This window comes from Pelobates fuscus, chromosome 7 (genome assembly GCF_036172605.1).
Source record: "Pelobates fuscus isolate aPelFus1 chromosome 7, aPelFus1.pri, whole genome shotgun sequence".
Lineage (NCBI taxonomy): Eukaryota > Metazoa > Chordata > Amphibia > Anura > Pelobatidae > Pelobates > Pelobates fuscus.
The window spans coordinates 171,634,434-171,660,105 of record NC_086323.1 but is presented as its reverse complement, the minus strand read 5'-3'; the positions used below and the strand labels follow the sequence as shown (position 1 = coordinate 171,660,105).

Genomic DNA, 25,672 nt, shown 5'->3' with positions numbered 1-25,672 from the left:
ATTAGACAAAAAATACTTTTGCCGTTTTGAGGTAGCGCAACCATTGGCTGCTATTAACCCCTTAAGGACCAAACGTCTGGACTAAAAGGGAATCATGACATGTCACACATGTCATGTGTCCTTAAGCGGTTCAAGGTGCATTTCTTTTGGGGTAGTGTCTACCAGTTGTGCACATCTAGATCATTTAAGCATTCACCTTGACAAAATTGTTCACGTTCTATCAATTTGGATGAGGACCATTTTTCTATTTTCCAATTTTTCATAGTTTCTCACTCTGCTTGATGTCTGGGCTTTGACAGAGGTCTTTCTAAGACATAAATCGTAATATTAATGTTTACCCACTTCAGTATAACTAATGATGTACCTTTTGCAAACCTCAAATAAAAGATTGTATATTTTCTCCAGGAATGGTAGTCTTCTTGTCATAGATCCACAAAGGATAACTTTGCAGAGTACACAGCTAGCAGTTGTCCAATAGATCAGTGATGGCGAACCTTTTTGAGCCCGAGTGCCCAAACTGCAATACATGCCAACTTTTTTTTCCCTCAAAGTGCCAACACGACAATTAAACCTGAATACTGAGGTTTACGTTTAGAAAAAACTACTCGTACAGTTAACAACTTTTGTTTTAAAAGAAGAACACAACATAGAGTTAAATTATACAAATTTTAAATAATGATATAAATGAAGCTTATATTAGTATCTCCAACAAATGCAATACATACACACAGACTGCTGAACACATTCACACACCGAGACATAGACAGACTGCTAAATACACACACAGTCCGCTAAATACACGCACACTGCTGAGTACGCAGTCTGCTGAATACACGCACGCAGTCTGCTGAATACACACACACACACACACACACTGCTGAATACATAAAGACTGCTGAACACACACATATACTGCATTGAGGGGTGCAGTGTATGTGTCTGTGTGTAATGTTGTGTGTGGGGGGGTGGGGTGCTGTGTGTGTTTGGGGGAAAGAGTGCTGTGTGGGGGGGGGAAGGGTGCTGTGTGGGGGGGGAAGGGTGCTGTGTGGGGGGGGAAGGGTGCTGTGTGGGGGGGGAAAGGGTGCTGTGTGGGGGGGGAAGGGTGCTGTGTGTGTGGGGGGGAAAGGGTGCTGTGTGTGTGGGGGGGAAAGGGTGCTGTGTGTGGGGGGGAAAGGGTGCTGTGTGTGGGGGGAAAAGGGTGCTGTGTGTGGGGGGGAAAGGGTGCTGTGTGGGGGGGCGGAAAGGGTGCTGTGTGGGGGGGGCGGAAAGGGTGCTGTGTGTGGGGGGGCGGAAAGGGTGCTGTGTGTGGGGGGGGCGGAAAGGGTGCTGTGTGTGGGGGGGCGGAAAGGGTGCTGTGTGTGGGAGGGGAAAGGTGCTGTGTGTGGGAGGGGAAAGGGTGCTGTGTGTGGGGGGGAAAGGGTGCTGTGTGGGGGGGTGGAAAGGGTGCTGTGTGGGGGGGGCGGAAAGGGTGCTGTGTGTGGGGGGGCGGAAAGGGTGCTGTGTGTGGGGGGGCGGAAAGGGTGCTGTGTGTGGGGGGGGCGGAAAGGGTGCTGTGTGTGGGGGGGCGGAAAGGGTGCTGTGTGTGGGGGGGTGGAAAGGGTGCTGTGTGTGGGGGGGCGGAAAGAGTGCTGTGTGTGTGGGGGGGAAGGGTGCTGTGTGTGGGGGGGGGAGGGTGCGCTGTGTGTGGGGGGGGAAGGGTGCGCTGTGTGTGGGGGGGAAGGGTGCTGTGTGTGGGGGGGAAAGGGTGCTGTGTGTGGGGGGAAAGGGTGCTGTGTGGGGGGGAAAGGGTGCTGTGTGGGGGGGGGAAAGGGTGCTGTGTGGGGGGGGAGGGTGCTGTGTGGGGGGGGGAGGATGCTGTGTGTGGGGGGGGAAGGGTGCTGTGTGTGGGGGGGGAAGGGTGCTGTGTGTGGGGGGGAAAGGGTGCTGTGTGTGGGGGGGAAAGGGTGCTGTGTGTGGGGGGGAAATGGTGCTGTGTGTGGGGGGAAATGGTGCTGTGTGAGGGGGGGAAAGGGTGCTGTGTGTGGGGGGAGGAAAGGGTGCTGTGTGTGGGGGGAGGAAAGGGTGCTGTGTGTGGGGGATGGAAAGGGTGCTGTGTGTGGGGGGGTGCTGTGTTTGTGGGGCGGTAGGGGTGCTGTGTGTAGGGCTGCTGTGGGTAGGGGTGCTGTGTGTAGGGCTGCTGTGGGTAGGGGTGCTGTGTGTAGGGGGTGGGGGTGCTGTGGATAGGGGTGCTGTGTGTAGGGGGGTAAGGGTGCTGTGGGTGCGGGGGTAGGGGTGGTAGGGGTGCTGGGGTAGGGGGGGTAGGGGTGCTGGGGTAGGGGGGGTAGGGGTGCTGGGGGTAGGGGTGCTGTGGGTAAGTGGGGTAGGGGTGCTGGGGGTAGGGGTGCTGTGGGTAAGTGGGGTAGGGGTGCTAGGGGTAGGGGTGCTGTGGGCAGTGGGAGTAGGGGTGCTAGGGGTAGTGGTGCTGTGGGTAAGGGGGTAGGGGTGCTGTGGGTAAGGGGGGTAGGCGTGCTGGGGGTAGGGGTGCTGTGTGTAGGGCGAGTAGGGGTGCTGGGGGTAAGGGAGGTAGGGGTGCTGTGGGTAGTGGGAGTAGGGGTGCTGGGGGTAGGGATGCTGTGGGTAAGGGGGGTATGGGTGCTGTGGGTAGTGGGAGTAGGGGTGCTGGGGGTAGGGGTGCTGAGAGTAGGGGTGCTGTGGGTAAGGGTGCTGTGGGTAGTGGAAGTAGGGGTGCTGGGGGTAGGGATGCTGTGGGTAGTGGAAGTAGGGGTGCTGGGGGTAGGGATGCTGTGGGTAAGGGGGGTATGGGTGCTGTGGGTAGTGGAAGTAGGGGTGCTGGGGGTAAGGGGGTAGGGGTGCTGGGGGTAGGGGTGCTGTGGGTAAGGGGGTAGGGGTGCTGGGGGTAAGGGAGGTAGGGGTGCTGTGGGTAGTGGGAGTAGGGGTGCTGGGGGTAGGGATGCTGTGGGTAAGGGGGGTATGGGTGCTGTGGGTAGTGGGAGTAGGGGTGCTGGGGTAGGGGTGCTGTGGGTAGTGGGAATAGGGGTGCTGTGGGTAAGGGTGCTGTGGGTAAGGGTGCTGTGGGTAGTGGGAGTAGGGGTGCTGGGGGTAGGGATGCTGTGGGTAAGGGGGGTATGGGTGCTGTGGGTAGTGGAAGTAGGGGTGCTGGGGGTAGGGATGCTGTGGGTAAGGGGGGTATGGGTGCTGTGGGTAGTGGAAGTAGGGGTGCTGGGGGTGGGGGTGCTGGGGGTAGGGGTGCTGTGGGTAGTGGGAGTAGGGGTGCTGGGGGTAGGGGTGCTATGGTAGGGGTCTGTTGGTAAGGGGAGTAGGGGGTGCTGTAGGTAAGGGGGGTAGGTAATTAAATCAGTATCCCCCCTTCCCTTCTTGTTACCTTTGGTGAAGGGGAGGGGGGGAACACAGCCATCCCTGGTGGTCCGGTGGTGTTATGCAGGACAGGACAGGTCCTGCAGCTCTCCTGTCCTCCCGCGCGATGCTGTGTGGAGCGTTGCCATGGTAACGCGCGGCAACGCTCCACACAGCTCGAGGGAGGACAGGAGAGTTGCTTCCTCGATCCCTCCCCCCTGCTTCCGGTCCTGCCGACACGGAAGCAGAGTAGGCGCCTGCCGTTTCGGGCAGGCAGGCGCCTACTCTGCAGTGATGGCAAACCTATGGCCGCGTGCCCACAGAGAGGGCCCTGCGTGCCACCTGTGGCACGCGTGCCATAGGTTCGCCATCACTGCAATAGATGGTTTCCTGCTGATCCCTCCAGGACATTTAGAATTTACCATTGGCCTCAAGGTTGATTCTTTTCCTATCGTCCTCCTTATATGGACACAGAGTTCCACTGGATAGCTTGCTCTAAACAGAGTAATGTTTGTGCAATAATCTTTTCTTCTACTTTAGAATTATGGATTTACCTGTTCAGTGTTTCGGGCATTTTTTTTTAACCCAACCATGGGTTGCTAGCTCCAAAACGTCATTCTGGGCTTGTTTTGAGGGGTCAACGGTCTTCATGAAGTAATTTGTTTAGATATGTACCCTAACACATTCTGGTGTTTTTCAAACAGTACCTTCTGAATTGTACAATATGCATAATTTTTATGAAACCACTAAATAGGATGATATGGTGTGGTACACCATATCATCCTATTTAGTGGTTTCATAAAAATTAGGATCATTAGGTACTTTTTCAGATTATTTTTTCGTGTCACAGTACAACATATTTTCACCCTTAAGGTGTTAGGTTGGTTGTGTAAACCAAATGTTAAAAACTTACAAAAATTTAATTCAAAAAAATGGAAGTTAATTGAATCAAGAAAAGAGGAGCAAATAATGAAGATAGACATCAACCCTTTTAAATGTAGCATGTTCATTTATCACATCAAATCTGGAATTTTGGCCAACAATAAGGACAATTTTTGATTCTACTTTCTCCAGGGTGTTTAAATGGTGGGATTTAAAGGAAGCTTGTAAGATTAGTGCTTGAGAAGCTCAGGCCACCATGAAGACTCTTGCCATTGTTGGACAACACAATATTGCAGATCTAATTACATTAGATATTACATTAGAATTATATTCACTATCAAATAATATTACTATACAATGTTACCATGTTAACTGAACAATACCATTCTATTCTCAGAGATTCATACCTTGCGCCCAGCCTCATTATTGTGTAGGTTCATGAGCGTCCTTGCGTTCTGCTTGATCTCCCGTGCATCCACAAAAACCTTAGAAAACCCTATTCCATATCTGATATCCGCCGAGCAGCCCCCCCATTTCCAACCTTCTTCTCTATGGAACTGTCCTTGCTTCTCTTTATCACAGCCACAGTCACTCAAATTCCCCTGAGTACAAGCAGAAGTGATGGCGTGAGCCACTCCAGCAGCGATGATGGCGTATGTGAAAGCTGCTTCCCTGCTACCTGAAAAACACAATAATGCATCAACATTAAATACAGGAAACGAGAAACAATGGTGGTCCTGCCTTGATAGAGTAAGGCTTTAGTTTATTGAAGGGAACAATCATTTACCTAGATTGTTAATTCTATGTTTACTTATTCTCTATTTTTAACAACTATGTGTTTGTGAGGTCAAAAAATAAATAAAATTAAACACAGAAATCCATGTTGCTCTGTCTTAGAACTGAGGGCTTCAATTTTGGCTCCCTGTCAACACGTGTTATAAGCGCCATAGTATGGTGAGGGGGAAAAACAAATACCATGTTTCTCCTCCTCCAATGCATTGTGTGCTTTGGCCATGATTTGTAAACCCTCCTCTTCCAACCCCGCTCAGATTCATGTGGCTGTCCAATCACAGACTTCACAATGCAGCTAAATGAGAAGTGTTTGAAAGGCAGACACTCTGAGCAATTGATGCCTCTTGAGTTTATCTCCACTGAGCTAACAAAACCAGGAAGTAACAGGACCTGTTGTCTAATAATAAGCCAAGGGGGTGTAACCAGGTTAATTTATAAATGTATCACTTTCTATTAAAAAAATATACTGTTTACAAAATGAAAAAGAAAATTAGGACACACTCTTCACACATGAAGCTTTTTCTCAAGCTAACGTGCTTTAGGTGTCTGGAGGGACCCATTAAAAAAAAAAAGAAAGTTACCAATAGCTGACATAGATGTAAGAAACAGATTTAGCATAGACATAGAAATTTCAACTAGAAACTGATACAAATGATAATGTCTTTCTAATGTTATCTAACTGAAACAGAATAATTGAATTCACAGCAGCAGAAGTTTAATTTAAGTCCAAGTATCTTTAAATATGGTCGTTATAATCAGCGTTCAATAAAATCAGTTCACATTCTCTAGTTTTGAGAAAAATCCTCTGTGCATAAATTGGTTCGCTGGCTAGCAATAATATCCCATTTCTCTAAAACAGTAATCTATAATGTGAAGGGAATGTTGGATGTTTTGCAAGTTCCTATATACAATGAGATTCTAAAACCTTTTCAGACAAAGAGCTTTAAAAAAAAAAGGAACAATGTCCTTAAGCTCCGAAATCCTCACCCGCAGGACCTAAATAGGTCTTTGCATAGCTGAATGACAATTGCGTCTCGTTAGCATGTTATAAATGTGAACTTATACATAAAACATACATTTTGTTTTAAACTACAACTTGGGTTTTAGATTACTGATGTGTCTTTGCTTTTGTGAGAGTGACAGTAATCTAGAACACATGAAATAAAAGAATATGAATACTACATGAGTGGTATTTTTCCAAAATTTGTTCCAGCACATACGTTATTTATTTATTTAGTCTGTGTAGCCATTGTTCATTGTAAGATGGTGAAAGCCCCATTTTGCTTCACCCCAGTTATTGCTGCTGAAGAAGTGAGGAGTGCAGAAGAGGTAAGTTTAGACACAATAACTTACTGGTGCTGTCATCTTGGTGGGTAATGGGTATATATGCACTGTTCTTTCTTAATGGTCCCCAATTCTTTATATATATACCAAAGGAAAATGAACGCTAGGGCTGCACTCACGGTATTTGTAATGAAAAACTTCTTTATTCCATAAAATGAAAGATATGAACATTTCGGTCCACGCAGGGACCTTCCTCAGGATCAAGTGACATGCCCTGGCGTTCATTTTCCTTTGGTGTTTATCTACATCCCCATAGGGACTGGCACCCGGCAAGTACAGTATACACGTTGATGCATATGAAGTTTGAGCGTGAGTGCATGGATTTGAATATTTTTGTGTGTATATATATATATATATATATATATATATATATACATACAATATCTCACAAAAGTGAGTACACCCCTTTTTTTTGTAAATATTTTATTATATATTTTCATGTGACAACAGTGAAGAAATTACACTCTGCTACAATGTAAAGTAGTAAGTGTACAGCCAGTATAACAGTGTAAATCTGCTGTCCCCTCAAAATAACTGAACACACAGCCATTAATGTCTAAACTGTTGGCAACAAAAGTGAGTACACATATATAAAAACAAAAACAAAAGTGAGTACACCCCAAAGCGGAAATGTCCAAATTGGGCCCAAAGTGTCAATATTTTGTGACGCCACCATTATTTTCCAGCACTGCCTGAAAACCCTCATGGGCATGGAGTTTACCAGAGCTTCACAGGTTGCCACTGGAGTCCTCTTCCACTCCTACATGACGACATCACGGAGCGGTGGATGTTAGAGACCTTGTGCTCCCACTCCTTCCGTTTGAGGATTCCCCACAGATGCTCAATAGGGTTTAGGTCTGGAGATATGCTTGGCCAGTCCATCACCTTTACCTTCAGCTTCTTTAGCAAGGCAGTGGTCGTCTTGGAGGTGTGTTTGGGGTCGTTATCATGTTGAAATGCTGCCCTGCGGCTCAGTCTCCGAAGGGAGGAGACTTTTCTCCATCTTTTTTATAGATATTATTAATCTTTGCTGATTTTATTTATAACTTTGCCCTTTTTTATTGATATTTTTCTCTTTGCAGTTTTAATTTAAAAACCTTTCCATTTTTCTTAAATATATTTTTTATTTCTTTGCTGTTTTTATTTAAAGCTTTGTCCCTTTTATATTTATATTTTTCTCCTTGCTGTTTTTGTTTAAAACTTTTTCCCTCTTTTTTTTTATCTTGCTGTTTATATTCCCCTCCTTGTGTGTGCTGCTGCTGCTGAGCTAATTAGGGGCAGTGCACCTTAATTTCCGCCTGTGTGGGATTTGTATTGCCAATATAAACCCATTACTGACTCACAGAGCTTGCTCACTGGAGTTTGCTTGAAAGTAGGCTATTTCAAGTAGTCTCTTTTAAGTAGGAGTTTAACCCCTTAAGGACACATGACATGTGTGACACGTCATGATTCCCTTTTATTCCAGAAGTTTGGTCCTTAAAGGGTTAAACAACAGGAGTTTCAACTATAAGCAAGTTTAAACCAAGAGGGTAAATATTGTTTAGCTCATTTGTGTTTTTGGTAACTGGGGATGAGTGCTAGCAAGATTGCGAGTTTTACTCAGTGCACATCCTGCTGCATGCCTGGATGAATCTGTCCAGGGTCCATGCATCTGTGGTGGGTGTGAGCAAGTGGCTTTTCTGGAAGCTCAGATTGGAGATCTGGAGAGGCAGATTGCAACACTGAGAGAGATTGACAATCTTGAGAAGAGTCTGCTGCTGGCTCGGACTTCGGATGTCACCAAGATTAACAAGCTCTGTGTTAGATGCTAGGGAACCAGGGCAATCTCCCAACAAGTGGGCTACTGGAACAAACCCTTCCTGTAGCCTTGACACTCATCAGGTCCCGACCCCCTTCTTTCATGCTAATGTAATGACGATGATGAAATCATAAACCGTGAAAATCTGAGATTTCAAACATTTTGAGGGGCGTGGCTATCTAGTTAATTGCTAGAGCTCAGATCCATGCCCTGTTGTGGTTCTATTTTCATTTCCAATAGCGTGTTACATACCTCTCATTGTCTGTTTGTTTTTTATGTTAGCTATTTCTGATTATTCTCCTATCTATACTCCTTGACTCGGCTATTGTACCTCGTTAATCCTGATTTCTGGTGTCCCTGACTCTGGCTTGTCCCTGACCAAAGTGTCTTCTGTACGCTAAGCCTGGCCACTCCGGTGTCCGTTTATACTTATATCATAATTTACACACTGCATGTGTTGGGTCTGCAAGTATTTCAGACAGCAACATTATTGATCCCACCTAAAACACTGATAGTAACAATAAGATTGTCACTTAAAGCTAATTGCCTTGCTACATCTGATTCATAACATTCACTAATATGCACATACTCAAATTTAAAAAAAATGAAGCATTGAGAGGCACATTTAAAACAGTACACAAACCTTTATACATGTTTCAGACATATAACTGCAATGCAATGTGCCAATAAAGGTCAGTTGTACAGAATAAAAACTAAAGCTCATAGCAATCTAACATGATATCCAATTACAATACTAAGTAGGGGAATAGGTATTCACTATTGCAATATAATCCTTTTTGGTAGTGTATGTTTAATTAAAAGTTAGAGTACCAAAGGAATGCCTAGTGCCTCTGGCACTAACACTGCCACATTTCAATTTAGAAGACATTTTGGTAAATAGATATCATCATTTAAATTGACTTAAATGTATCATTATGAGGTGTTCCACAATTATAAACCTTAAAAAAATAAAACACACAAATGTAAAATAAATATATGTATTTAATTACATGCATACCTATATGCATTACTACCATAACACCTTCAGCCAATAAGGAATCCCTAATTCAAATTAGGAGAAAATAACACTGAACATCAATAAAACCCACAGATAGAATGACCAAGGAAATCCCAGTGGTCTTCTTGATTTTTACTTTTTTTTAATTCCATTTTAGCAGATTAAAAAAAAATATCATGAAAAACCACAGTCCTTATGTATGACATTTCCAATCTCTGTAAACATTTTCAGAAAAAAAAAAAAACAAGCCCTAAACATTTTTTAGAAAAGTAATTGGGGCAGTATACCACACCAAAATCTGTATCATAACGAAAAATACTGTTCCCCTGACCCACACAAGAACTTACATGTGTATTACTGCTGCAAGAAAGCTTGTTAACAGGTGCTCACATGTGTATACACAAGTTCATGGGAGAAGAAATAAACGCTTTTGTCCCTGTTTAGGAGAGGCAGTCCCTAGGTCCCAAATGCCCCTGCCCCCCTTTTCTATTCTAATGTCCCTCTTTTCTTGGAGCTCCGCATTGTTGGTGTGTCTGAGTGCATAACTGAGCTCCACAGCAAACATTCTCAATAAATGTGTTTAGAAATCAGTCTGTTTGAATAAGATACATTGTTCTTGATTTAAATAACATTTTAATAACAGAAATTGTTATGTAATTAACCTACCCCTGGCCACACCATCACTCACACCCCTAAAATTAAAGTGCCCCTCTTTGTCCATTTGAAATTTTGAGAGGTACGGCTGTTTCTCTTAAAGTAGTCTTACAGGGTTATTCAGTAAAGTGAAAATTCAAAGTGAATTTAAATTTTAAGGTCAAAACAGCCAAACTAGAAAAATTATCTAAATCAGCTATACTGTCATACCAGCTACTTTGGCCTTAAATTTAAAATTTACTTTGAAGTCAATTTGAATTCTCACTTTGGTGAACAACACTTTATATCACTTTAAAAAAATACTTTTGTATATTTGAATTAAAGTAATCACATGTGTGTCTGTCTCTTGCTGTACAGATTTCAGTAGAAAGCTGACAAGTGTGTATCCCACAAACACCTGCTTCATAGAACATTATGAGATGTACACAGCGCCCTTACTGAAAGCAATGGTAAGACATGTGTTGGCTTGAGGGCCCTGCGTCCCCTGGAGATTTGTAACAAATAAGGGAAATTCAGTGGTGTGTATATTCTTATTTTATATCTGTTTTTTAATTTGTTATCTCATTAATGCCATGGATGCTGTTTATGCTTTCCGTTTGTGGAAAATGGATGTCAAGACTATCTTAGCGAGGAAATGCACTACACCCTTTGACATCTTAAGAAAGGGAAGCTAATTTGTTTCCATGATTGAATTGTTTTTGGAAAATAAACATGTAATGTTTAATTTAGTTGAAACCTAATGAGGGTTATTTAGAAAGGCAGTGAATAGGGCCAACATGTATACAAGGCTACAACATGTAGGCCAATATTTCTGAGCTGGGGAAATGGCTGAATAATGTATCTAACTCAACTACTTTCCCCAAAAAATGTATTCACTTAGCAGTTTACTGTTTAGAAACCTACCTTTCACATTTAGCTGATCAATTTGAAGTTAATCATTTTAGTGCTAAATGCACACAAATAGATGACAATAAACAGGGAGATATGGTGTGATGCTAATAAGAGTAGGAAGGGGTTAGCAAGCAGAGTCTAAAAACATATTCAATATGTACATAGAAACATAAAATGTGACGGCAGATAAGAACCGTTTGTCCCATCTAGTCTACCCAATTTTCTAACTACTTTCATTAGTCCCTGACCTTATCTTAAGTCTAGGATAGCCTTATGCCTATTCCACGCATGCTTTAAGGACCACTATAGTGCCAGGAAAACATACTCTAGGTTCCCCCCACCCTAAGGGTCCCCCTCCCGCCGGGCTCTAGGGTGAGGAAGGGGTTAAACACTTACCTTTTCTACACCACCGGGCTCCCTCGGCGGTGGGGACTCTCTGCCTCCTTTCCCCGTAATCGGCTGAATGCGCATGCGCGGTATGAGCCGCGCGCGCATTCAGCCAGTCCATAGGAAAGCATTCTTAATGCTTTCCTATGAACACTGGCGTCTTCTCACTGTGAAAATCACAGTGAGAAGTGCGGAAGCGCCTCTAGCTTCTGTCAATGAGACAGCCACTAGAGGCTGGATTAACCCTAATGTAAACATAGCAGTTTCCGTTTACAGCAGAAAGGGTTAACCCTAGATGGACCTGGCACCCAAACCACTTCATTGAGCTGAAGTGGTCTAGGTGCCTATACTGGTCCTTTAAACTCCTTTACTGTGTTAACCTCTACCACTTCAACTGGAAATCTATTCCATGCGTCCACTACCCTCTCAGTTAAGTAATACTTCCTGATATTATTTTTAAACCTTTGCCCCTCTAATTTATGACTATGTCCTCTTTTTGTGGTAGTTTTTTTTATTATTTTAACTACAGTCTCCTCCTTTACTGTGTTGATTCCCTTTATGTATTTAAATGTTTCTATCATATCCCCCCTGTCTCGTCTTTCCTCCAAGCTACACATGTTAAGATCCTTTAACCTTTCCTGGTAAGTTTTATCCTGTAATCCATGAACCCGTTTAGTAGCCCTTCTCTGAACTCTCTCTAAAGTATCAATATCCTTCTGGAGATACGGTCTCCAGTACAATACTCCAAGTGAGGTCTCACCAGCGTTCTGTACAATGGCATGAGCACTTCCCTCTTTCTACTGCTAATACCAATAGGCTCCAGGCAACTGCTTTACAATAAGTTAGTGACTATATAGTTGTCCATTCCCTCTGCACCTGGCAGTCATATTACCCTCCTCCAGCTTGCATAGTAATGGATATTCTCTAATCGGTAATAACCATGAATTAACAAGTTTAGTTCAACAGTTAGGGCAAAATATCAGCTACAGTAAAAAAAATATAAAAGTTTTTTTAATCCTGCTACTATGGCCTACATTGTGTAAGTTAGTAGTCAATTAGTCTATTTGGTGATCTCCAAAATTATGTTTATGGGGCTTTTCAACATGTAGTGATTAATTTCATTTTGACGCCTGCGAATCATGCTCTCCTGATGAACGGAAAAAGGACTGCTTTCCTAGATACTCAATAATTAGGTTTCTAACATAACATTCAGTCCAATCAATTTCATCCATCTTTGGCATTGCTTTTTTTATTGCTGCATGTTGTGAGGATATGTATATTAGAGATGGAGTGCCACTTTAGGTGGAGAATATGGTGTACATTCAAGAGCTTCATCATTCCCTCATGTCAGTGATGTCTAGCATCAGTACCCCGTATGAATGAGTACTAAATTTCCAATGGCAAACTCTGCTTTACCATCATGAGAAAAGTATTTTCCAAACAACTAAGTAAAAGTGTAGCTATCAGAGTCCTTTAAGCACCTAAATATGTTAACTTGTAAGATATGGAAGGGAGAGATTCGCACAGGGTGATGGGATAGGCAAATTATTTACTCCCAAGAAGGCAGCAAAACATCTCTTGACACAAAATCAAATCATTCTGAAAGGTGACATTTCCACCTCTTGTTGCCCCTGGACATAAAATGTATCTATTTTGTCTACACATATCACATTTTTGTGTGTAATACAACCCGTTTTCACGTAGACATTTTTTTTGTCAACATACACTAGCCCAAGGCTAAATTATTAGGTGGTGTGAGAATTAGTACAGATGAAAGAAAATTTAATTTAATAAAATGTGCTTCCACAATAGATTTCTTGTGGCAAGAGAAAAATGGTCTTGAAGAAAATTAATTTGTACATTTTGCCCGATTAAATTTTTTTTAAAATTTATTTCCTGAGTTTAATTCCCACTCTCTACTTTGACATGCTTTATTGAAGTATCTGGTCAATATCAATGCACATTGCTTAGTGATAATAAAAGAAGAAATACTTGTAAAGTAACATAAAAACATACACTGATCAGCAGCAACATTAAAACCACCTGACTAATGACCGTGTAGGTCCCTTTTGTGTTGTCAAAGCAGCTGTGATGTGTCATAACTTGGACTCCTCAAGACCTCTTATCATGTCCTGTGGTATCAAAGGATTTTCATTCCTGCAAGTTGCAAGGTGGTGCCTCCATGGATCGGATTTGTTGTTTCAGCACATCCCACAGATGCTCTGGAGATCTGGGGAATTTGGAGGACAAGGCAACATCTTGAACTCTTTTTCATGTTCCTCAATCCATTCCGGAACACTTTTTGCTGTGTGGCAGTGTACATTATTGTGCTGAAAGAGGCCACTGCCATCAGGGAACACCATTGCCTGTTAAAGGGTGTATGTGGCCTACAATAAGCTCTAGGTAGGTAGTATGTTTCAACGTAACATCATGAATGGCAGGATCAAAGGTTTCCCAGCAGAACATTGACCAAAACATAGCACTGCTTCTGCCCACTAGTCTTCTTCTCATAGTGCTTCCTGCTTCCATCTCTTTCCCAGGTAAATGACACACATGCACCCCACCATCCACCAGATCTAAAAGGAAACGAGATTTAACAGACCAGGCAACCTTCTTCCATTGCTCTAAGGTCCAGTTCTCACGTTCCCATTGAAGGTGGTTTAGGTGGTGGACAGGGGTCATTCTGGACAGCACTCTGACTGGTCTGCAGCTATACAGCTCCATACACAGAAAACTGATATTCACTGTGTGTTCTGAAACCTTTAGCTCATGGCCAGCAGTAAGTTTTTCAGCAATATTAGCTATTATGTGTGATCAGACCAGATGGGATGACTTTGCTCAATACATGCATCGAGTTTTGGGAACCCATGACTTTAAAGCCAGTTCACAAGTTGTCCTTCCTTGCACCACTTTTGGTAGGTACTAACCACTGCATACTGGGAACACCCCACAAGACTAGCTGTTTTGAAGATGCTCTGACTCCGTCATCTAGCCAATCACTATTTGGGCCTTGTCAAAGTCACTCAGATCGTTTCCCGTGCCCAATTTTGCTGATTTGAAATTCAAGAACTGACTTTTCACTTGCTACCTAATATATCCCACCCTTGACAGGTGCCATTGTAATCATATAATCAATGTCAGTGGTTTTAATGTTGTGGCTGACCAGTGTCTGCTCTTGTCTATCCTGAAGCCTCTATACAATGCTGCTTGCACCCAAGCTTAAGTAATATAATATCATAAAATAGGAAACCAAGAATTATGCATGAGTGCCAATCTACGCCTGTTCACCTGACCATGACCAACATTTTGAACAACTGAGTGACAGCTACTTCTGGCAGTAGCTAAACACCTTAACTTGGCCAGAATACCATGCTCCAATCTTGTCCATTTAGCTTGTTTACTGTAATATTTTGCTCTAACTTTGGCTGGCTTTCCATTTGCCCTACTCTCTGGTACCCCTGACTTGTCTTTGGCTTATAATTTTCTTTGATTTCTGGCAACTTTGACTTCAACTTTCCCTAAAAACCTTAGCTGTTCACAGGTTTATTATTTTTCACCTTACTACATGCTTTGTGTCATCCTGGTCATTCTACAGACCGGTAACATGGCCCTATTATCCTTTTCATGAGTCTAATTGTCTGACTAGGGTCTCCTGGTTAGCATTTCTTTCCTGATCCTTGACACATCATGGGATGTGTGCTTCACACAGTTTTAGGTTGCCTAGGCAAGCCAACACAGTTTTGCAGGATTTTGCAAGATCATTTTCAAAAAGAAAACAGTGCTCACTGTAAACTGTGACTGAATTAATTCAGCTTGATAATATAACTGTTTTACATATCAAAGAAAGAGAAAATACCTTAATGTCTCTAATTCAAACTGCCCAGAATCTTTCATTTGATTAAACTCAATTAACGTACACTGAGGCTAACCCAGGCACCCCAGATTTTGTGCGCTACCTTTCCCATGATACTCAACCATTCACTACATCAATCAATGTGTGTCATGGCTGTCTGAGCTGAGCATCATGGGAAATAGTTCACAATAGTGCCAAGGGTAGAAACCACTGTAGAATATGTTTCTAAGGGATACCTTTTAAAATGTGGAACATTATTTCCAAATAAACTCCTGGTTAGACAAGAAAACGAATCATGTACAATACGTACGCAGAATAACAAAGTAGCAAAAAGTCTCATCTAAAAAGAACTTAAATTTAAATTAAAAACAGATTAACGTAATGTAAAAAGATAAAGGGAAGGATGAAAATAGCTTATTTAATTAGGAACTGAAGAATTTAAGTGAATGATTAAGAATTCAATTGTTGATAAAAAAAAAAATTATTAAATAGTTTGAATGCTGGCACTGATAATGTTAACAGAATAATGGGACAAGGCTGTAGACCTGCAGTATCAAATCATTTGTAACATACCCACTTTCAGCTCTTTTCCAAAGACTGTTCTTTCTCCCAACGCAGAGCAATTCCACCTCCCGTGCCGAAACTGAAACTGACACTCATTGACACCCATCTGTGCACCTTCTCCGATCACTATGATGGCATCAGGCCTGCTGAAACAGATAGCCCTCTGTCTAGGAGCCAATCCCGGGATCTTATTGCAGATCACACTGGCCCCTAACGCCACCACTGAAGAGAATCCTCTATCATAAAGAAGACACAAAAAAAAAAACATAACTATTGTGAGTTTCCAATGACATTACTATTTCTACAAGTACAATTATTTATACAATTATTGATATAGTGCCAACATATCTTGGAGCATTGTACAATAGATAAACCAAGACAAACAATTAATTCTGACAAAATATGTTTCATATATGGGAAGAGTAGGTGAAAAGGGCCCTGCCCAAATGAGATTACAATCTAATCAGGAGTATTTACAGGGTCGATTTTTGTTTTCTGAGTAACTCATGAAACATTTTCATTTAACCTAAGCACAACATTTGAAATATTATGAGATACAACAAAACCTAGGTAGAATGTATATGGGTCGCAGGTGCAAATCCCGGCAGGGGTGACTCAGCCCTTCATCCTTCCGAGGTAGATAAAAGGAGTACCATTAAATTGGGTAATGGTAACAGCCCCTGGATGTTGGGCTAAGGTAACATCCCCAGGACGTACTTGAAAACCAGAGTAATCTGAATGTACCATTCCTGATTAAATACTTTGTTATTATTATTATTTTAGAATTCTATTCTATTTTCACTTTATACTGCCTCTCTTGGCAAACTTATTGCCTCTTTTGGATTCCACTACCACCTATACGCTGATGACACTCAGATATACCTCTACTCTCGGACCTCTCCCCTGCCGTCCTGCAACGTGTCACTGCTTGCCTTTCTTCCATCTCTGACTGGATGTCCTCTTGCTTTCTGAAACTCAATCTCTCTAAAACTGAATTCCTTGCCTTTCCTTCTCCTAATACTGATCCTCCTCTCTCGCTCTCCCTTCAAGTCAGTGATATCCACATAAGTCCATCCTTGCAAGCACGCTGCCTTGGCGTCATACTTGACTCTGGCCTCACCTTTGAGCCTCACATCCAGTTTGTTGCCAAATGCTGTAGGTTCCAACTTAAAAACATAGCCCGCATCCGCCCCTTTCTTACACAAGATGCTACCAATGAGCTTGTTCATGCTCTAGTAATTTCCCGCATGGATTACTGTAACCCTCTCCTGATTGGTCTCCCCAAAAGCCGTAATGTCCCGCTACAGTCTGTAATGAATGCTGCAGCTAGACTGATTTTCTTCTCTAGTCGGACCTCTCAATCCTCACCCCTCTGCCAGTCCTTACATTGGCTCCCTGTATCCTATAGGAGTAAATTCAAAGTGCTAACCCATACATTTAAAGCACTGAACAATTCTAGCCCCTCTTATATCTCTTCACTGATGCATAGGTATGCCCCTCCTCGTTCCCTCCGCTCTGCCCGTGACCACCGCCTGACCGCTGCTCACAACCGTACGGCCAACTCGCGCTTGCAGAACCTCTCGCGGGCGGCTCCTTTCCTATGGAATAGCCTGCCTACCGCCATCAGACTCCCCTAGTCTTCAATCATTTAAGAAGGGCCTTAAAACCCATCTCTTCAGCTTATGCCTCCCAGAGTAACCTTTTACCTTACATACCTGTCTCTAGGTCTCTCCAATAGGGCAGCACTTTACTCTCTCCTACAGCTCTGCGTTACTCCCACCTAATTTGATATTTCCTGTCCTAACGTGTCTTATACCCCACCTCCTATAGACTGTAAGCTCGTTTGAGCAGGGTCCTCTTCAACCTATTGTTCCTCTCATAATATTGTAAAGCGCTACGGAATCTGTTGGCGCTATATAAATGGCAATAATAATAATAATAGAATGAAATATAATATCAGTTGTTTTCATAAAGATATATGAAATCCATAGGGTTCTCTCACATCAAAGTACATTTTCTAAAATGTCAAAATGTAAAAGAAGGGGAATAAGCAAATTTCAAATACTGAATGTTGGGGGTGGATTTTGAAGGCCAGTAAAGCATTGAAAATTGTTATCTCTGTATTTGAGAATTTGATAAGAGAACATTTTTTTTTTGAGGTGTTACTGGATTTAGAGTCACTTTGAAGGGAAGTTGAGAATGTAATGGTCACATAGGCATAGACCACATCCAATATTAAACACAATTTCAGTCATTCCTGCAATAAACTAAATGTTCATAATCCAAAATTCAGATAGCTAACATCCACTAATGTTAGTGTAGAGAGTATTTGCAAATGGAAAATGTTCATATTGGACAAGAGTGGTAAGTGGCGAGTCTCAGGATTCTGTCCTGGGTCAACTATTTAATCTATTTATAAATAATCTTGAAGGGGACATTGAAAATCATTTATTGGTGTTTGTGGATGACACAATTCTAGGTAAGAAAATAAAGTCTGAACATATAACTTCTCTACAGAGGGATTTGGATAAATTGGGGACCGAGCAGGCAAGTGGCTGTCTGCCTCGGGGAGCCCAAAGGTGGCCAATCGGCCACCTCTTGGGCCCCTTTAAAGTGAGGCTAACAAGTTATTTGCCTGGGCATTTGGAGGCGGCGATTTTTGCCGTCCCCAAGAAAGTGCCGCCCAAGGCAAATGCCTTGTTAGCCTCGCAGAAGACACAACGCTGCATACATGTATGAACTTGTAGAGGAAGGCTACATATAACCAGGTCTGTGTATTTTGATATTTTTTGATCAGTGAAAGGGACCCTTTAAAGGACCACTCTAGGCACCCAGACCACTTCAGCTTAATGAAGATGTCTGGGTGCCAGGTCCAGCTAGGGTTAACTCATTTTTTTTATAAACATAGCAGTTTCAGAGAAACTGCTATGTTTATAAATGGGTTAATCCAGCCCTCAAAGCCTCTAGTGGCTGTCTCATTCACAGCCGCTAGAGGCGCTTGCGTGATTCTCACTGTGAAAATCACAGTGAGAGCACGCAAGCGTCCATAGGAAAGCATTGATAATGCTTTCCTATGAGACCGGCTGAATGCGCGCGAAGCTCTTCGCATTCAGCCGAAAGGGAGGAGAGGAGGAGGAGAGGAGGAGAAGAGCTCCCCGCCCGGCGCTGGAGAAAGGTAAGTTTTAACCCCTTTCCTCTCCCCAGAGCCCGGCGGCGAGTATGTTTTCCTGGCACTATAGTGGTCCTTTAAGTACCAACTTTAGCTGTGTCTGTGTATAGATCATGCCCCAGCAGTCTCACTGCTCAATTCTCTCCCATTTAGGAGTTGAATTGCGATGTTTATGCAGCTCTAGCTACACCTCCCCTGGCTGATAATTATACAACAAAACCACCTACCTAAGCCAAAGTTGAGTTAATGTTTCGAACATCCCTTTAAGAGTAGTGTTTGACCAGGTTTCTGGCTTGAAGTGAACAGGTTAATAATCATGCGTGACCAGGTTAGCGGCTGGAATCAGATGACTTTAGTGGCTGGACTGTAACGATGGCTGCCTATGACATGCTTGGTAGCAAAATGTGACCAGTTTGGCTGAGAATTCTGCAGAAACTAGCCTTCTATCGGTCATGAAAACACCTAGAACAGTGCAACTTCTAAAAATACAGTGACAAAAAAAACACAAATTCTCTAAGTTTAGTTAAAGGTGTTTTATACAGACCATTAACAATCAGTTGAATTTTAGTATATTTAATCTTTTTGGATATAAACATTTTTTTAAACTCTGTCAGTCTGGAAGATTAAAGGTTTATTTAAAGCACCATGACCACTCCAGTGATTTGAAGTGGTTATGGTGCTTGGAGTCTGTATATGTAGCATTTTACTATGAAATGCTGCACATGCATAGTTTTATTCCTTTGATGCAGAAGGCAAATGTCATCACAGCCAGCAGGAGAGGAGTCCAGCGTCTGGCAGGACCAAGCTAAGAGGGCAAGTTGATGCAAAACGGTTTGCCCAATTAATGTGGAACGGCAGTAATGGTGGTTATGATGCTTGGAGTAACCCTTTAAACACGTGATATATAATTCTATTTATAAATTTATTCTTAAAACGCTCAGAAAAAAAAGCATAGAAAAAAAAACAAATAATATCCTGGAAATAATTGGATAGAAATATCTTATTTTATATAGAACTATTGGGTAAGTTCACGCTGGATTTGCCTTACAAGACTATACAGAACCTTATTTGTGGGAGTTCAAGTGAGGATAAGATTTAAAACGTTGCCCAACCTATACATTAGCACATTCCCCCCCCTCGTCTGAAGGAAGTATGAAGGAAATATGAACCATATTGACACCCCTTGTTTTGGTTCATATCCTATCTGTCTAAATTAAACATTATTTAACACACTTTATACATTAGTTACAACCTGACGGAGGAGTTAGACTAATAACCCCTTTCCTAATTCTTCCTATTTTTTTTAAAAGTCCCTGGGCTACTCGTGGGCTAAAGGGTACACTTGGGAAATCACTGAAATTCTTCACGCTACAGAAAATTAAACCATCTATTCTTCATATAGTGTGTGTTATTCATACAGCAAGTGCCTCAATACAGGTTGGTAAACAATTACAGGCAAACCTTTAAGGTGGCAACCTCTGTTCCTATTTACCAGAGGATTTACCAGAGGATTAATATCCCACAGGCAGGTCACCTGCTCAGGACCCCCTTTTCATTATTCACATAGGGAAGGTTGATGGGGACAAGCAAAGTCACCGTTCGGGGCCCCTGTCTAACTTGTGGGCCCTATGTGGCTACCTAGGGTCACCTTATGGTTAATTCTTGCTCGGCTAGCCAAGTACCCATTTTAGATGTTAACTAACTGGCTTAAAGCTGGGGAAGTAGGAAATTAACTAACAGAATTCAATGCTAAGAGGTATAGGAGGTATGCTTTGCCATATACGAACCTACCATAATGTGGTGCCTAGTTAGTTTTGCAGTCCAGTCACAGTTATCAATGTACATTGCATGGTGGATGGTGTGAATGGCAGAAGGATGTGTGACATTGACAGGCATTTGCATTTAATGTTCTAATGGCATCATGTTTACTAAAGATAGACAATGAACAGACTCAAAAATCATGCATTAAGAAGTAAAAGAAAACATTTTCAGTTGACATAAAATGTATAATTAGAAATCACCGACATAGCACATTCAAAAATACAAACTCCGTCAGCACAGTGAGTTAAAGGATTACTCCAAATACCATGGCCACTTCAGTATTACGAAAAAAAACTCTTACAATGTTAGCTCAGGAAGCAAGGCACTGGACTAGAGAGTGACAGACTCTCTCTCTCCCCCAAGCACTGTTCTCAGTATGCAGGCAGGGGAGATGGACTGATTTAATATCAGAGGTCACAAATAGTTTAGGAGTGTGACTCACATTAATCTTGGGCAGGCTGTGACATGTATGTCCCACAAAGGGGGGTGGGGGGGGGGGGAGAGAGAGAGAGAGAGAGAGAGAGAGAGAGAGAGAGAGAGAGAGAGAGAGAGTGTGTGTGTGTGTGTGTGTGTGTGTGTGTTTTTAGATAATAATCACACTTGGTTAATCCCTAACCTGTCTCCTTCATTGATTTTTTTTTTCTTTAAATAGCAAAGAGAATAAAATATTTGCCCCATGTTCACTCCATGTTATTTATTTGGTCTGCTAGCTCTCACTATACACTTTCTCATCAGTCAGTGAAAGTTTGTAACCCTTCCTAAAGGCAGTCCATAATAAAGACATATGACGTACGGAGGAAAGATTGTGCAAATTGTATGCCCATCAAAACCTCGCCTTTTCCCTATCAGTTTGTTTTTTTCTATAATTATAACACAGATTTAAAAAAAAGAAAAAAAACGTGTGTCCCCTGCCAAAAAGTGAGGAAACATCCTGAACTATAAATTAAAGAGAGTAAGAGCAGAAATATGGAAAGGATGTAAGTCTACTTAGAATATAAGAGCTCTTGACTTGGACAAACAGTGCTGAGCAGATTTTAAGAGAACTATTGGAGTTGCAGTCCTGAAACAAATCTGCCACAAGCTCTGGTTTATTTTAATATTAGTTTATAAGCCAGGAAAATAAAACAGTTGGATATATAATGTATAACATAACATATAAATACAACTCACTCAAATTAAACTGACAAATGTGTTGGTGATCGACTAACAGGATTATTCACTAAACTTTGAATTTTCCCAAATTAAATCCAAAATTGGAGACAGTGAGGCAAAAAAAAACTCAACTTATTTAGTTGATCTTGAAAGACCCATCAAACCCATTCTTCAGAGCATCTACCATTACATATCCAGAAAACATTATATATATATAAATATATATATATATCCCTGGAGATGAAGAAAATTTAAAAAGTAGATCTCTCGAAACCATGCAAACTCATTCAACAGTGAGTCCAGAAACAGACACGATCAACGTATCTATAGAGTTCAAGAAAATACATTCCTTGGCGTTCTAGAGAAACCTCCGGAGTGGAACATTATTGGTCCATAAAAACGAATGAATCCCTTCAGATATAATAGATTGATCCAGTGATTTCTGGAGAATCAATTTATTCAGTAAATCAGCTGAGATCCTGTAAACCCAACTCAATCAATGACTGAATATCTGTTTCCTTATGGGGAAAACAGAACGAGGCATAGTCTAGCTGTTAGCAACTATCATCCTCAGAAATCAATCCTTGGATTAATATCACTGATTAATAGAGACACGTAATGCAGACGGTGAGGGACCTGAAGTTAGTACTATGTCTCATTCACTGAGAACTCATTGTGGTAACTCCCACCAGCAGACATGCACTCTGAGCACATACCAATGACTATTACACACATGCAGATACAGGTAAAACAATGTGTTGTACACGTGTTATGATACATGAGATATATATAGTCTGGTATTTGCACGTGCACAATTACATTAACAATAATGTTTTCCAACCACCTGCAGATGTGGGGTACATGTTACTGAATAAAGAAACCCTGTACTTATAACTGCTTGAAGGGAATATAAAATTTGGGATTGGGGAGACCTGTACCTGCAGCTGGATGCATTATAAGGGATTAGGGAGACCTGTACCTGCAGCTGGATGCATGATACGGGATTAGGGAGACCTGTACCTGCAGCTGGATGCATTATAAGGGATTAGGGAGACCTGTACCTGCAGCTGGATGCATGATACGGGATTAGGGAGACCTGTACCTGCAGCTGGATGCATTATAAGGGATTAGGGAGACCTGTATCTGCAGCTGGATGCATTATAAGGGATTAGGGAGACCTGTACTTGCAGCTGGATGCATTATAAGGGATTGGGGAGACCTGTACCTGCAGCTGGATGCATGATACGGGATTAGGGAGACCTGTACCTGCAGCTGGATGCATTATAAGGGATTAGGGAGACCTGTACCTGCAGCTGGATGCATTATAAGGGATTGGGGAGACCTGTACCTGCAGCTGGATGCATTATAAGGGATTAGGGAGACCTGTACCTGCAGCTGGATGCATGATAAGGGATTGGGGAGACCTGTACCTGCAGCTGGATGCATTATAAGGGATTAGGGAGACCTGTACCTGCAGCTGGATGCATTACAAGGGATTAGGGAGACCTGTACCTGCAGCTGGATGCATTATAAGGGATTAGGGAGACCTGTACCTGCAGCTGGATGCATGATAAGGGATTGGGGAGACCTGTACCTGCAGCTGGATGCATTATAAGGGATTAGGGAGACCTGTACCTGCAGCTGGATGCATTATAAGGGATTAGGGAGACCTGTACCTGCAGCTGGATGCATTATAAGGGATTAGGGAGACCTGTACCTGCAGCTGAATGCATGATACGGGATTAGGGAGACCTGTACCTGCATGCTGGATGCATTATAAGGGATTAGGGAGACCTGTACCTGCAGCCGGATGCATGATACGGGATTAGGGAGACCTGTACCTGCAGCTGGATGCATGATACGGGATTAGGGAGACCTGTGCCTGCAGCTGGATGCATGATACGGGATTAGGGAGACCTGTACCTGCAGCCGGATGCATGATACGGGATTAGGGAGACCTGTACCTGCAGCTGGATGCATTATAAGGGATTAGGGAGACCTGTACCTGCAGCTGGATGCATTATAAGGGATTAGGGAGACCTGTACCTGCAGCCGGATGCATGATACGGGATTACGGAGACCTGTACCTGCAGCTGGATGCATTATAATGGATTAGGGAGACCTGTACCTGCAGCCGGATGCATGATACGGGATTAGGGAGACCTGTACCTGCAGCTGGATGCATGATAAGGGATTAGGGAGACCTGTGCCTGCAGCTGGATGCATTATAAGGGATAATGGAGCTCCATACCTACAGGTACTGGATGGCTCCATAGAGAACCTGCAGCTGTTGGGCATAAAGTGAGGTATAAGAGGTTTTGTATATCCAGCTGCTGGATGCTTTTTGAAGTACTGGGATTCTCGTTACCTGTTGCCGCCAGATGTATTCTGAGGGATCAGGAAGGAAATCACAGTTTTTACTTAATGTTTCAAATGAATGAATGGCAAACTACCCAGGAAACTTTCAGTGCGTGCTGGCCCTCGTCACTAATAATAATAATCCCCTGAGCCTCTGAATATTGGCTACCTTGCTGTAATAATGATTCTACATGGCTGGCACTTTTCCTGGGTCCCCGAGTCACCGACCTTGGGCTCCTGATTAATGGTGCTGGCCCCTATTACTGGGCTTCTGGTTACTGGCAATGAAATGCGATTCCTGACAACTGCCCCTTGATTCCTACTTAACTTTCTCTACCACCATTCCTTCCCTAACTCTCATCACTAGATCCTGTCACTGGTCCTTTGTGTTTAATCACTGGCCCCTGTCAGTAGCTCTTTAGTCTTTGTCTGTGACATTACGTTACTTACCCAATCTTGATGTAGACAATCCCCAGACTCAGAAAGATGTGAAAGATCCAGCGTCTGGTCTTCTTGTTCATATTCCTGGATTGCAGGGTCCACTCTAGACGTCAGAGCTGACAGATTGGGAGGGGGGGTTCCTGTTGGTCCCAGACAGGGCAGTTCCAGGTATCACAGACACACCAGCCCCCTTTTAATATTGTGAGCACCCAGATCAGTCAGTAAGTGTTTGTAAATCCCAAGGGATATTCACCATGTCCAGCCAGAGAGGACCTCCCACCCCCTCTCCTCTTCCTCCTTGCTGAGGGGTACTGGGGATTTGTATGCGGGTCACACGTGTAGTTTAGTGATGAGGGGGTGAGGCAGACAGGCACTAGTAGTGATCACAATTTCACCAACCCTGTTGTGTCTTCTCTCAAACTTGGTTTAAGTTTGGAACCAGAAACAAAAGCAACAAAGAAACAAAATTCTTGTCCAAAAAATAAAAAATCAAGCAAAAATATGAAAATGTAAAAAAAATTCAAAAAAATCCTCCCAGCAGCGAAGTATTCACCTGTTTCCTGAAGAATAAGATCTGCAGAATTTGTATGTCGCTGCTGTCATATTGCTCTGTGTGTGCAAGCCCTTCATGAGATAATAGGCAGAGAGGAGCAGATCTCAGCAGGTAAAATACCTTGAAATGTGACATTCAGATCCTGTTCCACTTGCACACATTCCTGGCTCTTTTTTTTTTTTTTTTTTTTTTGCTTCACATCAATCTCTTTCCAAATTAACTTTACAGAACTGGATCACAGTGAGCAAAATTGTATCCACCCTTTAGTGCCTATCAGGGATGGAGGTCTGAACTTTATGTTTAGATGCTTTTCCTGTTTTGTTCTGTATTACTGACAGGGGGCAGGTTTATCACTTTACCACCCAGCTAACTGCCCCTCCCTTTCCATGTTCCTTGGCTTTTTTTGACTAGTGTGTATTCCTTTTAATTTTCTGTGCTTCCTATGCATTGCCTGTCAGACATTCCAAATGATGTGCAGTGTGAATCCTGGCTAGTGGTTGTGATAGAGATGGGAAGCTCACTCACAGCTGCTGGACTAGGGAGATCTTATCAACATTTATTTTAACAGACAGCCCTCATAAAGAAAAAGAGCATTGTTGTCTAAGTCAGTTGTCATTTATCTCAGAGACTTGGTTGATTTA

The 25,672-nt window shown here is 42.7% G+C and overlaps 1 protein-coding gene across 1 annotated transcript in view; it reads right to left on the bottom strand.

Annotated features, from left to right (window-relative positions):
- The window catches only part of LOC134568877 (protein Wnt-7a), a 54,697-nt gene extending 29,449 nt beyond the window's left edge, over nucleotides 1-25,248 (bottom strand). The window contains exons 1-3 of the mRNA XM_063427569.1: nucleotides 24,488-25,248; nucleotides 15,547-15,773; nucleotides 4,644-4,915 (exon numbers count right to left, since the gene is read on the bottom strand). Coding sequence (XP_063283639.1) covers nucleotides 4,644-4,915; nucleotides 15,547-15,773; nucleotides 24,488-24,558 — 570 coding nt within the window. The 5' untranslated portion in view covers nucleotides 24,559-25,248. The remainder of the gene's footprint in view (nucleotides 1-4,643; nucleotides 4,916-15,546; nucleotides 15,774-24,487) is intronic.
- Nucleotides 25,249-25,672: the final 424 nt, after the last annotated feature.